The following is a 15,540-nucleotide window of genomic DNA, read 5'->3' as shown; positions in this document are numbered from 1 at the left end:
GGCAACTATTTTTAGGTGGATGTCAGCAGACAAGTAATGAGTAATAGAAGGGGCAGTGGGCAATGCCAAGGTGCTGAATGAATTCTCAGAGAATGGAGGGTGAAAAGAGGAGGAGGTATGTGTGTGTGAGAGAGAGAAAGAGTGTGTGTGTGCGGTGTGGGTGTTTGTGCGTGTTTGTGTGTGAGCGAGAGAGTGTGTGTTCGTTAGATTTACGAGGCTCTGACGGACATGGAGCAGGATAAAGGTGCCTGTCGGTCAGAGTTAGGGCATGCCACTCACTCCTGGGATAGCAGGGCTGGGTGACATAGTGGCGGTGCAGATTTGGCAACATCACTTTGATCTATCGGTCTATTATCTCCTCATCAGTGGACGGAGAGCTGCCCAGCCTGCCTGCTGATAGGTGTACTGGAGATGTTGCCATATCAACCCTATTCTTAGATCGCATTCCTCTTCACAGGGTGGAGAGGCCATAAGAGTTAGCCTTATAGAGAACGGTACAGCAGGAATTAACCGAGCTAATTCAGTCCTCTATGACTTTGCTTGTTATCTTATCTGGGTATTCTCAGACAAACATTGGTTGTCTGTTATTCTACCATTACCTATCCAACTACTGTAAAAAGCCCGATGCCTTTGGCAGTCATGTCTACCTCACTTCCCATTCACGACGTGGTGCAACTTGCATCCGCTGCTGTTCTTGTCGTAAACCCCCTGCACCTTTTGACCCGTGGAATCTTGTAAACGGTGTGGAAGCGCAAATGTGTCGTCTGTGCCTGCCAGATTTAACGAGGTAGACAGGTCAGTGAGGGGTCAAGCCATGCCTGCATCTGAACCATGAAAAACTAGAGAGACCACACACACACACACACACACACACAGGCATGCACACGCTAACACAAAGGGATGCACACACACACGCAAGTTCACGCACACACCCCTAATACAGTACATTGCACCCTTTATCTGCTCAGCAACAACAACAGGACCCCTTAACACAGCTGCTATCTGATGGCAACACATTAATGGCAGGCCACAGAAAGGCAGGCACTCCAAATAAGCCCATTTCTTTATCCCTGGAGATGCTGTTCCACCTCCAAGTTGACCTGGCCTCTCAACTGCTCTGACGATAGACAAGGGTTTCTAACAGCTGTCCCAAACCCGATCACACACGCACGCACACACACTCACACTAGAACCTATCACCTCCCTACAGTGCCTGTTGTTATGGAGTTGCTGATTGGGAGGTCTCAGGGCCCACATTCCATGGGGGTGGCCCAACCACAGTGGTCACAAAGTAGCTGACTCTAGAAAGGTATCAGCTGGAGCATTGACACAACTTTTGGAGTTAATTTTCATGCAGGCACATTCTTGGGCACTCTTTGATGAGGAGTGTGGACCTCTGGGGTTGATGTATAGAGTGGATACAAGCATATTGGTTTTAAGTTAGAACAGACAGGTGTTGTTGAGAACGGAAGCATATGCTGTATAGACACAGTACAAGTCAAAAGTTTGGACACACCTACATATTCAAGCATTTTTCCTTATTTTTACTATTTTCTACATTGTAGAATGAAATAACACATATGGAATCATATAGTGAACAGAAAAATGTTTAAAAAATCTAAATATATTTTAGATTCTTCAAAATAGCCACCCTTTACCTTGATGACAGCATTGCACACTAGTGGCACTCTTTTCTCAATCAGCTTCGCCTGGAATGCTTTTCGACAGGGTCTTGAAGGAGTTCCTACATATGCTGATCACTTGTTGGCTGCTTTTCCTTCAGTCTGCGATCCAACTTATCCCAAAACATCTGAATTGGGTTGAGGTCGGTTGACTGTAGAGGCCAGGTCATCTGATGCAGCACTCCATCACGCTCCTTCTTGGTCAAATAGCCCTTACACTGCCTGGAGGTGTGTTGGGTCATTGTCCTGTTGAAAAACAAATTAATGTCCCACTAAGCGCAAACCAGATGAGATGGCGTATCGCTGCAGAATGCTGTGGTAGTCATGCTGGTTAAGTGTGCTTTGAATTCAAAATAAATCACAGACAGTGTCACCAGCAAAGCACCCCCACAACATCACAACTCCTCTTCCATGCTTCACGGATGTTCATCTACTCTGCGTCTCACAAAGACACAGCGGTTGGAACCAAAAATCTCAAATTTGGACTCATCAGACCAAAGGACAGATTTACACCGGTCTAATGTCTATTGCTCGTGTTTCTTGACCCAAGTAAGTCTCTTCTTCATATAATCTACCAATTATATGCATATCCTAGCTTCTGGGCCTGAGTAGCATGTAGTTTACTTTGGGCACGCTTTTCATCCAAAATTCCAAATGCTGCCCCCTATCCTAAAAAAGTTAAAACATGGAAAATCATGCAGCTCATTAGTTCAGCAACACATTGTAATATGGCCCAATACACTTCTGTGGATCAAATTCAACCCACCAACGTCATCAATTAAGCAATGGCGACCTACCAGAAACATGTTTCCATTAGGTACAGTTCCACTTACAACCACGAAAAGCAATAGACTACCATAAAAATATAAATGGAGGCTATCTATTTCTATGATGAAATATACCGATATGTTGCTATACCCATTTGGGTTCTTGCATTGAAATTATATTGAATTCTTCTTATATCACGCTATACCACAATAAACATTTAAATTCAAATGCTGAGACCATTGAGTGCTTTTGACCAAGAAGTGATGCATCTGCAGTAACCGAGTATTTCAGCCACTCTCTTCCTATGAACCAGATGCTACTAAATGAAACATTTTTTTACAGAAAACCTGCGGCTAGAGTAGGATTCTATAGGCTAACCTGGGCTTGCTCCTCTGTTCCAATATCACCAGGAACGGAGGAGTATCACGTTATTCACATAGCCTACCCTAGATGAGCAGCGTCATACCTAGCCACCCAGTGGCTTTCCATAGCACCCCTATACATAAACATACACGCTCTCCACGACGCTGATACGGCACAGATGCAGATTTCAGAAAATGTAAACGGAGGTGGCACAAGTTTCAACTGAGGGGGCTAAGCCCCTTTTTGCCCCCTTGTGGAGCCCGGCTCAATGTTGTCACTGACTCTCTGCACCATATACCATGGTTATATCAATATCACGTCTCGAATTCAGTCGGTGACACAGCCTTGATTTGCTGGATCTGTTTGTCTCTTAATTTCGGCGCTGACAGTGGACACGGTTTACGACATCCCCACCCGTTAGCCCAGCACAGCCTCAGGCTTCAATTTTGCCAGAGGCTGTGGTTATTTTCAGTTCCCAGGGATAGTTGGGTATCAACCATATTGCACTGTAGCAGGCTACTGTAACGACAACAAATGGAGCCAGGAAGCAGGTGCAGATGGTGAGTTTAATAATAACGAACATAGCGCGTTACAAAACAAGAGCAGCGTCTGGACATGAACACAGAACCTATACTGTCTGATGACTCAAGTAGGTGAGGGCTAAATGAAGGGAGAGTAATGAAGTCCAGGTGTGCTTAACGATGGGGAGCGGGTGTGCGAATGTGGGTTGCCAGGGCTGGTGGTTAGTAGACCGGCGACGTCGAGCGCCAGAGGGAGGGTGCAGGAGTAGGCTTGACAGCTACAATCATTGAAATATAATTACTACATATTGAGTGTACTGTCAAAATGCTGTGGTCTGAGGGACTTTTCTCATTCTATCTCTATTAATCCCATTGCACCTTCAGTAGCAGTCTACAATCATATAAATACTGTAGAATTATTGTTAAGTGTACCCATAGGTGTAATGTTCTAGTCATTCTATTTCTATGGCTACAGTAATAATGTGTTGCTGTAGGCTACTGTAGCACTGCCTCTTGGATGCCTTCCAATTAAGGAATAATGATGATGGCCAGATACATGTAAAGTAGAAAGGAGATTCTCCATGGCACAAGTCTGTGTTATTATTGGCTAGCTAAATCAGGCCCTCGGTACAAGGGCTATAATTCAGTGTAGTACAGGCGGACTCCCTACACAGTTTTCTGGGGAGCACCTGTAGTGTCTTATTTTCCACTGGGTTATGCAAGGCAGCTCTGTAACACACTACTTTTATCTAGTACAAGTTGTTTTTCATATCACCACCACCCACATTTAGCACTGAAAAATACCCTGGATAGAAATGGTTTGAATGTTGAAACCATATGATCCAGTAGATTAAACATTTCTCAAATGGTTTGAAAAACCTTTCAGGATGTGAACTTTGAATTACCCTCTCTGTCCTTTAAATAAAATAAATAACATTTTCAAGACAATATGTTACTGTATAATTTTACCTTCCTCCCTGTGGCCTGCTCTGTTCATGTTTCTAGACCAGCACTACATCTTACCATTCTTATCAATGACCTCTCAGATCATAGCAATTTACTGCCAAGGGGTCAACAAGATGAGTGTGTCTGCGTGCATGTATGTGTATCCATGTGTGACAGAGTGTTTGTGTGACATGTGAGAACAGCTGCTCTGGGACCCTGGAGAGTTTGAATGAGAAGGAGGGGAGGAGTAGGGGAGTGGCGAAACAAAACTACCATCCACCACGGCAGTGGCCTCTGAGTTATCTCCTATTCTGATTTAAAGGAAAATTCTAATCACAGAGTGACACCCACTTCTGGTTACCCACACTGACCTGCTGCTCACCTTACTGGGTCAGGCTAGACTCCCGGCCGGGGTGGGCAACTCCAGTCCTCGAGGGCCTGATTGGTGTCACACTTTTTCTCCATCCCTAGCAAACACAGCTAATGAAATTGCATTCTAAACTGAAGATCATGATTAGGTGATTATTGGAATCAGGTGTGTTAGCTGGGACTGGGGCAAAACTGTGACACCAATCAGGCCCTAGAGGACTGGAATTGCCCAGCCCTGGGAGGCTAAACTTAGCAAAGGGACAGGAAGTGGTCATGGTTATGATAGAAGTGGTGGTCAAGGCTTGCAGTATATTTGACAAGTTACTCTTCCAGTTGAGTAGCAAATGAAATGTACTTCCTCAGACTTGAGCACTTGAATAGTGAGCAGGCATGCTGTTGCTCTCATACTCAACTCTGATGCCAGGTATTTCAATGAAACTGGAAGTACCTTCTATCTCCTTAACCACATCAGATTGAGCCCCTGGACCTTCCCCCCTGGGCACACACTGGTTGAATCAACATTATTTCAATGTAATTTGTCAACATATTGTAACATGGAATCAGTGTGGGAAATACATTGGATAAAAAAGTCATCAAATAGTACAGTTTTCATCTCATTTCAACCGGTGTTGTAAACATTGAATGGGGATAAACTTCAACTTAAATACATTTACTTAACCTGACTAACAGTTTGTTCCATCAATCTAATTCCAACATAATCATCAGAACAATGTATACGTCGAAATTGCGTTGAAGGTTCCACATAGAAATTTAAAAATTGTTTTCATTCTGTATTCATTATACAAAACATTAAGAACACCTGCTCTTCCCATGACATAGACTGACGAGGTGAATCCTGGTGAAAGCTATGATCCCTTATATCACTTGTTAAATCATTATAGATGAAGGGGAGGAGACAGGTTAAATAAGTATTTTTAAGCCTTGAGACAATTGAAACAGGGATTGTGTATGTGTGCCATTCAGAGGGTGAATGGGCAAGACCAAAGATTTAAGTGCCTTTTAAACAGGGTATGATAGTAGGTGCCAGGCGCACCAATTTGTGTCAAGAACTGCAACGCTGCTGGGTTTTTTCATGCTCAACAGTTTCCTGTGTGGATATTGTTATCCACGTCGGCACCAACGATGTTAGGATGAAACAGTCAGAGGTCACCAAGCGCAACATAGCTTCAGCTATGTAAATCAGCTAGAAAGATGTGTCGGCATCGAGTAATTGTCTCTGGCCCCCTCCCAGTTAGGGGGAGTGATGAGCTCTACAGCAGAGTCTCACAACTCAATCGCTGGTTGAAAACTGTTTTCTGCCCCTCCCAAAAGATAGAATTTGTAGATAATTGTCCCTCTTTCTGGGACTCAGCCACAAACAGGACCAAGCCTGACCTGCTGAGGAGTGACGGACTCCATCCTAGCTGGAGAGGTGCACTCATCTCATCTACCAACATAGACAGGGCTCTAACTCCTCTAACTCCTCTAGCTCCACAATGAAATAGGGTGCAGGCCAGGCAGCAGGCTATTAGTCAGCTTGCCAGCTTAGTGGAGTCCGCCACTAGCACAGTCAGTGTGGTCAGCTCAGCTATCCCCATTGAGACCGTGTCTGTGCCTCGACCTGGGTTGGGCAAAACTAAACATGGCAGTGTTCGCCTTAGCAATCTCACTAGGATAAAGACCTCCTCCATTCCTGTCATTATTGAAAGAGATCGTGATACCTCACATCTCAAAATAGGGCTACTTAATGTTAGATCCCTTACTTCAAAGGCAATTATAGTCAATGAACTAATCACTGATCATAATCTTGATGTGATTGATGTGATTGGCCTGACTGAAACATGGCTTAAGCCTGATGAATTTACTGTGTTAAATGAGGTCTCACCTCCTGGTTACACTAGTGACCATATCCCCCATGCATCCCGCAAAGGCGGAGGTGTTGCTAACATTTACGATAGCAAATGTACAAATTTACAACAACAAAAAAATGACGTTTTCGTCTTTTGAGCTTCTAGTCATGAAATCTATGCAGCCTACTCAATCACTTTTTATAGCTACTGTTTACAGGCCTCCTGGGCCATATACAGCGTTCCTCATTGAGTTCCCTGAATTCCTATCGGACCTTGTAGTCATAGTAGATAATATTAAAATTTTTGGTGACTTTAATATTCACATATTTAATATTCACATGGAAAAGTCCACAGACCCACTCCAAAAGGCTTTCGGAGCCATCATTGACTCAGTGGGTTTTGTCCAAAATGTCTCTGGACCTACTCACTGTCACAGTCATACTCTGGACCTAGTTTTGTCCCATGGAATAAATGTTTTGGATCTTAATGTTTTTCCTCATAATCCTGGACTATCGGACCACCATTTTATTACGTTTGCAATTGCAACAAATAATCTGCTCAGACCCCAACCAAGGAGCATCAAAAGTCGTGTTATAAATTCACAGACAACACAAAGATTCCTTGATGCCCTTCCAGACTCCCTCTGTCTACCCAAGGACATCAGAGGACAAAAATCCGTTAACCACCTAACTGAGGAACTCAATTTAACCTTGCGCAATACCCTAGATGCAGTTGCACCCCTAAAAACTAAAAACATTTCTAATAAGAAACTAGCTCCCTGGTATACAGAAAATACCCGAGCTCTGAAGCAAGCTTCCAGAAAATTGGAATGGAAATGGCGCCACACCAAACTGGAAGTCTTCCGACTAGCTTGGAAAGACAGTACCGTGCAGTATCGAAGAGCCCTTACTGCTGCTCGATCATCCTATTTTTCCAACTTAATTGAGGAAAATAAGAACAATCTGAAATGTATTTTTGATACTGTTGCAAAGCTAACTAAAAAGCACCATTCCCCAAGAGAGGATGGCTTTCACTTCAGCAGTAATAAATTCATGAACTTCTTTGAGGAAAAGATCAGGATTATTAGAAAGCAAATTACGGACTCCTCTTTAAATCTGTGTATTCCTTCAAGGCTCAGTTGTCCTGAGTCTGCACAACTCTGCCAGGACCTAGGATCAAGCGAGACACTCAAGTGTTTTAGTACTACATTGCTTGATACAATGATGAAAATAATCATGGCCTCTAAACCTTCAAGCTGCATACTGGACCCTATTCCAACTTAACTACTGAAAGAGCTGCTTCCTGTGCTTGGCCCTCCTATTTTGAACATAATAAACGGCTCCCTATCCACCGGATGTGTACCAAACTCACTAAAAGTGGCAGTAATAAAGCCTCTCTTGAAAAAGCCAAACCTTGACCCAGAAAATATAAAAAACTATCGGCCTATATCGAATCTTCCATTCCTCTCAATTTTTTTTTAGAAAAGGCTGTTGCGCAGCAACTCACTGCCTTCCTGAAGACGAACAATGTATACGAAATGCTTCAGTCTGGTTTTAGACCCCATCATAGCACTGGGACTGCACTTGTGAAGGTGGTAAATTACCTTTTAATGGCATCAGACCGAGGCTTTGCATCTGTCCTCATGCTCCTAGACCGTAGTGCTGCTTTTGATACCATCGATCACCACATTCTTTTGGAGAGATTGGAAACCCAAATTGGTCTACACAGACAAGTTCTGGCCTGGTTTAGATCTTATCTGTCGGAAAGATATCAGTTTGTCTCTGTGAATGGTTTGTCCTCTGACAAATCAACTGTAAATTTCGGTCTTCCTCAAGGCTCCGTTTTAGGACCACTATTGTTTTCACTATATATTTTAACTCTTGGGGATGTCATTCGAAAACATAATGTTAACTTTCACTGCTATGCGGATGACACACAGCTGTACATTTCAATGAAACATGGTGAAGCCCCTAAATTGCCCTCACTAGAAGCCTGTGTTTCAGACATAAGGAAGTGGATGGCTGCAAACTTTCTACTTTTAAACTCGGACAAAACAGAGATGCTTGTTCTAGGTCCCGAGAAACAAAGAGATCTTCTGTTGAATCTGACATTTAATCTTAATGGTTGTACAGTCGTCTCAAATAAAACTGTGAAAGACCTCGGCGTTACTCTGGACCCTGATCTCTCTTTTGAAGAACATATCAAGACCATTTCAAGGACAGCTTTTTTCCATCTACGTAACATTGCAAAAATCAGAAACTTTCTGTCCAAAAATTATGCAGAAAAATTCATCCATGCTTTTGTTACTTCTAGGTTAGACTACTGCAATGCTCTACTTTCCGGCTACCCGGATAAAGCACTAAATTAACTTCAGTTAATGTTAAATACGGCTGCTAGAATCCTGACTAGAACCAAAGAATTTGATCATATTATTCCAGTGCTAGCCTCCCTACTGTCACACCCTGACCATAGTTTGCTTTGTATGTTTCTATGTTTTGTTTGGTCAGGGTGTGATCTGAGTGGGCATTCTATGTTGTGTGTCTGTCTAGTTTGTATGTTTCTGTGTTTGGCCTGATATGGTTCTCAATCAGAGGCAGGTGTTAGTCATTGTCTCTGATTGGGACCCATATTTAGGTAGCGTGTTTGGTGTTGGGTTTTGTGGGTGATTGTCTCCTGTGTCAGTGTTTGTGCCACATGGGACTGTTTCGGGTTTATACAGTTTTTGTAGTTTATTCATGTATAGTTTGTTTATTAAAAACAAACATGAATTTCAACCACGCTGCATTTTGGTCCTCCTCTCCTTCATCAGAAGAATCCCGTAACACCTACACTGGCTTCCTCTCAAGGCAAAGGCTGATTTCAAGGTTTTACTGCTAACCTACAGAGCATTACATGGGCTTGCTCCTACCTATCTCTCTGATTTGGTCCTGCTGTACATACCTACACGTACGCTACGGTCACAAGACGCAGGCCTCCTAATTGTCCCTAGAATTTCTAAGCAAACAGCTGGAGGCAGGGCTTTCTCCTATAGAGCTCCATTTTTATGGAATAGTCTGCCTACCCATGTGAGTAACGCAAACTCGGTCTCAACCTATAAGTCTTTACTGAAGACTCATCTCTTCAGTGGGTCATATGATTGAGTGTAGTCTGGCCAAGGAGTGTGAAGGTGAAAGGAAAGGCTCTGGAGCAACGAACCGCCCTTGCTGTCTCTGCCTGGCCGGTTCCCCTCTTTCCACTGGGATTCTCTGCCTCTAACCCTATTACAGGGGCTGAGTCACTGGCTTACTGGTGCTCTTCCATGCCGTCCCTAAGAGGGGTGTGTCACTTGAGTGGGTTGAGTCACTGATGTGATCTTCCTGTCTGGGTTGACGCCCCCCCTTGGGTTGTGCTGTGGCGGAGACCTTTGTGGGCTATCTTCTGTATCCAACCCTATCTTGTCACAACACAACTGATTGGCTCAAACTCATTAAGAAGGAAAGAAATTCCACAAATGAACTTTTAACAAGGCAGGCAGCCTAGTGGTTAAAGCGCTGAACTTGTTACCGAAAGATAAGGTAAAATTTGTCGTTCTGCCCCTGAACAAGGATGTTAACACACTGTTCCTAGAATTTGTTCTTAACTGACTTGCTTAGTTAAATAAAGGTAAAATAAAATAAAAATACCTGTTAATTGAAATGCGTTCTAGGTGAAGCTGGTTGAGACAATGCCAAGAGTGTGCAAAGTTGTCATCGAGGCAAAGGGTGGTTAATATGGAATGTCAAATCTAAAATATATTTAGATTTGTTGAACACTTTTTTGCTTACTACATGATTCCATGTGTTATTTAATAGTTTTGATGTTTCACTATTATTATACAATGTAGATAATAGGAAAAATAAAGAAAAACACTTGAAATAGTAGTTGGGTCCAAACTTTTGACTGGTACTGTATGTTATTTTACTATGACTGTATGTTTATTTAAGCTATGATGTTGAAACAATGACATTGATTCAAACATACCATTTTCCTATTTAAAACAATTTGTTTCGTTTTGATTAGAATTATTTGTTCTCTTCTTTAGGCCTCATCAGTAATGAATTTAATCTTGCCTATTGACAATGGTTGGTATGTCCATGCTCAGCCATAATGCAGTTTACAGTAGGCCTAGCCCCTATATCAGTGTGAATGAGATTGAGGCCATGCAATTACTTAGAACAATGTGCAAACTGGTTCTAGTTAGCCTATTTGGCAAAGATAGGATAGATCTATAGTTTATTATTTCGTTTATGTAAGCAATTTAACAAACTATAACGGAATAACATTAGAATTGGAGTTGATTCCATGGCAATACATAAAAAAACTGTAAATACACAACCTCAAGCAACCACATATTTAGCCATGGAGCATGTTCTGATTGGCCAGTGAGGGGCCAAGCCTCGACACACCGACAACTTTTTAATTAATCAAAACCCAGCCCAACTCCAGCAAGTGAGCCAATAATTATGATAGGGAAAATAGCAAAAATATTTTTGACACAACCCTGAACCTGTAGCAATATTACCTGCGCTTAGATTTACCATTGTGTTTGGTTTGTTAAAATAATTCTCTCGGCATTGTGACCAGATTTCCTGGTCCTTCCATGGGCAGGTAGCCTAGTGGTTAAAGCGTTGGACTTGTAACTGAAAGTTTACAAGATCGAATTCTGAGCTGACAAGGTAAAAAAATAAAAAAAACTGTTGTTCTGCCCCTGAACAAGGCAGACTGTTCCTATGCCGTCATTGTAAATAAGAATTTGTTCTTAATAACTGACTTGCCTAGTTGAATAAAGTTTTTTTTTTAAATGATACAAAATATTCAATGCATGCCTGACTACCTCCGGATGTGGTCAGAAAGATCTGAATACAATTAGTTCACAATGTGTATTTTGATTGTCTACACCTGTCAAAAAATGTGGACACAATCAGAATGTTGACAAGATCACGACAAAGGACGGATGTTAGCACCAGGCTTTGTCATCTGGGTTCAGGAAGAGAGTGAGGATGTTGGGCTATGGATAATGTGGGGTGATTATTGATATTTTTGTCTTTAATCTTCACTGATTGAGACTGAAATGTCCTTCAAACACTCAGAGCCATCTAGCTGTGTCATCCCCAAGGCTTACACGAAAGGTTCAGCATCAGTGTGTGTGTGTGCGTGCACACGTGTGTGTGTGTGATCCCACTTCAACTGTTGTCTGCTAAAATACATACTGCATATCTCCCATGATGACAAGTCTGTAAAACAAAAGCTCAATGACGGAGACACACTTCCTCCTGGTAAGGGTCAGTGTCCCTTGTTTCACCCTTAATGTCAAAACCTTGCTCATAATATATTAACCCCTAATTATAAATGATCTTGTTTCTATAAACAAGTTTCCACATCGGTAAAAGCAGTGATGAAAGTGTCTATTACCCTGACTGATTTGTATACAGTACATCTTATTTGCTTAGTGCCACATGGGGCAGGAGAAAATGTTTGCTAATCCTGATCGCATTTGGTAAAAACAATGATGAAGTGCTGAAAGATATATAGTACTCTGACTGACTTGCCATATGGACAGGAATGAGATATTTGGACATTTTGGTGCTCAAATAGTGAACAAAAACAGTTACCATCCCACTCAACCTTAAACTTAAATGTCTCTTTTTGGTGTTTAAAATAAACAATTAGATCCCCACAATGACTGGTGATATGCACACAAAGCAAAGAGACAATATGTTTTTTTAATGCTTTATTTCATGCTTATTACAGCAGGCAGGGTAATGTTAGTGCAAAAATAAAGCCATCGAAGCCATGTCATTGTAATCAATGACGATATACACTTAAATGTATAAGTGTGCCATTTGCAGTCGTCATCATCATATTTTAACTTTAAAGATATATATTTTTTGTTATACACGGTGTACATCGTTTACTGGTCAATTTCTAACAGAATATATTCCAAGTGGGCAAACTCATCTCTATTCACTCTATAGGTTACAATGAGTTATGACAGGGCATGCAACCTGGATTGCAATGTTACAAAAATGTACATTTAACAAAGCAAGAAGATAAACTAAACAGGGCAGCCGAAGGTTGTGATCTGGTTGATGAACTCATCAATGCCCAGACAGACTTCTCTGTAGTTTCTGGATGTGCACTCTTGTTGTGAGGGCCAGTACTCTATCCATGTCTCTTCTCCTAGGACACCACCGCAGTGTTGCGGTTGACATCTGGCTCATCTTTCTTCTGCATACTGCAGCTCTCTTCCACACACGTGCACACGTCTCCAAGAGACAGTCTACTCAGAGTACCACCCTCCCTCTGTGGGTGGTAGAACTTCACACAGTTCTTCTGGTTGTAGTATTCATATACAGAGACGGCAGCTGGCTGAAGAACTCCCACTTCCTGCACTCTGTGGATCTTAAAGGATATTTTGTCTTCTAACTTATGAGACACCTTGTCCAGATATAGGATGAGAGATCCTCTTTCAGACAGAACTTTGTTCATAGCGCTCCCTTTCATTGTACAACCTTTTCAGATTGTCTGTGTCCACAATGAAGCCGGTCAGCAAGCCGATGTCCAGAAAAGACATGGTCGCATCTCTCTGAGTTACAGTACAACACCTCAATATTGAGCATAAATGACTCCTTGGCATCCTCGTGGCTTGTTTTGTCCATCTTTGTGAGGGTGAACAAGAGGTCAAAGCTTTCACAGTCACTGTCCTTTTCCTCTGGCAGGGCATAGTACAGTGTCACCACCGACAAGGTCGCCTCACCATTTCCTGAGGCTTTTACAGTTAAGTCCTTGTCTATGAAGTTGACCTTGTCTGTACGAGTGTGGAACTGGTTCTTGTTGTTGATGAACCACTTGGTGGCTGATGCCCTGCCGGCCACCTCTAGGTTGATGTTCAAGTGAAAGTCTTTCAGGTCCTTCAGGTGGCTCCAATACTCATCCACAGCCTGGAACACCATGATGGTGGACTGTGTGGATCCGTATCCCCCTCCCACCTTCTTCTGCTTGTTGAGCCACCTGACTATGGGGCCGGCCTCTTCGAAGGCCTTCACCTTGACCAGGGCAAGCAGGGCGTACGACGTGGCCTCCAGCGTGTACTGGTGAACACCAGGGACTGGCCAGTGGTCCAGCTGTGGAGAGGCGAACTTCAATAGGGTCTCCTTGTTGAGTTTCCCTGCGTTGGCCAGAGCATAGGAGGTCATAGCTACAGCATAGGGGTTCGTCAGGTGGGGCAGACGCTTCTCGAGGTACGCTACTGCTTTAGCCATACTGTCTTGTAGGCTGTTGACATACTGCTCACACAGTGAGTGTGCTTCCTGCATGGCGATGAGAACAAAAGCTGTCATGGAGGCGTAATTGTCCGATCCCATCATGTTACCCGTCATCTCTGCATGAATGACAGGAGCAAACTCATTGAAGATGCCACCTGGCTGTTGTGTGTTCAGGATCAGCCACTTGACAGCAGTACAGAGCACGTCCCCATCTGTGATGTACTGGACCCGTCTGTCACAGGTATATCCCATGGTGTTGTCCCTCATCCCGTCCACACAACACTCCTTGGCCAGACCATTGTACTTACTGGCCATACTAGTGATGACGTCACTGATGGTCACTGCTCGTCACCGCCTAGAACTAACAGGACAGCTGGGGTCTGTTCTGATCCCAGTCCCTTTAGCAGTGTTGGTCTCAAATACCAGACCAGCATTGTAGAACACCCCCAGAATGTCTGCTCCCCCTCCAGCTGTACAGCCTGTAGCATGCTTCTCTATGGTGTCCCAGATCTTGGTCTGTGTGAGACGGTGTTTGCTGTTGAGAACGTAGACTCCCTTGTCTACAGCCACCAGCCCTACTTTCGCTCCCGGGTCTCCAGTGATGGTTAGACTGAAAGCCTTACGAGGCTCATAGGATGCCTTGGGCCTGGTCCATGTCACTTTCAGTGATCCCATGCGGGAGACCTTGATGTCAACCCAGACAGACTCTTCCACCAGGTCAGCTGCTCCCACATGGTAGTACGCTACGATGCGGAACGACGGAAGCATCTCCTTGGAGACAGCCACTGACAGTGTCACCAGCGCGTTGCCCTGTCTTTTAAATCGGCCCACTTTCACCAGCTGACCTCTACTCGGGAACATGTATGTAATGTCATGGATTTGTATGGGGGTGGATCCCAGGTTCAGATTGATCAGATTGGGGTCTCCAATCTTCAACTCATTAGAACAAACCCCAACATGGAGAAAGTTCCCAGTGGAAGTTTTGTAGGGGAGAGCCTTCATGGTGGCCTCCGCCTGTCTGTTGTGGAGGATCGCCGGATCCTTGGTCTTCACAGTGATTGCCAGCTCTCTGGCTGATGCCACAGTGTTAAGTGATATTTTGAGTTTCAGGCTGGAAATGTACTGGACCTGTGGAACTACTGTGATTTATATTTAGCTACTGAAACAAACAACTTAATAATACAAAATGGCAAAAAAAAGTTATATTATTAATCAGCAAATAGACATGGATTTGCTATTATCAAAGCCGAAGCTAACTAACTCCATTAGTTCAGATCTGGTATCAAGACAAGTCAACTGGTCATGCATGATACAGTCACTGTCAAAACAACAGAAACACCCTAAATGCCAAGGAGAGCTTGGTGCATCTCATAATGAGTCAACACACACACACACACACACACACACACACACACACACACACACACACACACACACACACACACACACACAGTCAGTACTATAATGATGTATTTCTCAAATAATCTTGTTACCATGGCTTTGCTATGAAAGTGCTTGCAATCAACTAACGTTGAACAACTAGCTGAAACAATCCGAAACAATGTACCTATTTACTGAACACCAACTGCCATGTTTACTTCATTATCTGCACAGTCAAGTGGTTGCAGAATTTTGTAAGGCCTACAGATGCATAGCAACAAGACCTATTGAGAAACATCCACCTGGAATACTTATATGGCAAAGTCTGATGAGTGGGGGTTACTCACTAAGGCTACTATAATTAACTACTGTGCCTTCA

The 15,540-nt window shown here is 43.2% G+C and overlaps 1 protein-coding gene and 1 pseudogene across 1 annotated transcript; both read right to left on the bottom strand.

Annotated features, from left to right (window-relative positions):
• Window positions 1-12,467: 12,467 nt before the first annotated feature.
• On the bottom strand, window positions 12,468-14,168 carry LOC121840582 (annotated as a pseudogene).
• LOC112246077 (complement C3-like) lies at window positions 14,130-14,864 on the bottom strand. The gene has a single exon (XM_042304496.1). It carries the CDS (start codon window positions 14,781-14,783, stop codon window positions 14,130-14,132), a length of 654 nt encoding a protein of 217 aa, XP_042160430.1. The 5' UTR covers window positions 14,784-14,864.
• Window positions 14,865-15,540: the final 676 nt, after the last annotated feature.

Source organism: Oncorhynchus tshawytscha, linkage group LG23 (genome assembly GCF_018296145.1).
Source record: "Oncorhynchus tshawytscha isolate Ot180627B linkage group LG23, Otsh_v2.0, whole genome shotgun sequence".
NCBI classification, from domain to species: domain Eukaryota; kingdom Metazoa; phylum Chordata; class Actinopteri; order Salmoniformes; family Salmonidae; genus Oncorhynchus; species Oncorhynchus tshawytscha.
Note: the sequence above shows the minus strand (reverse complement) of the source record. Positions and strands in the feature narration are given on the sequence as shown.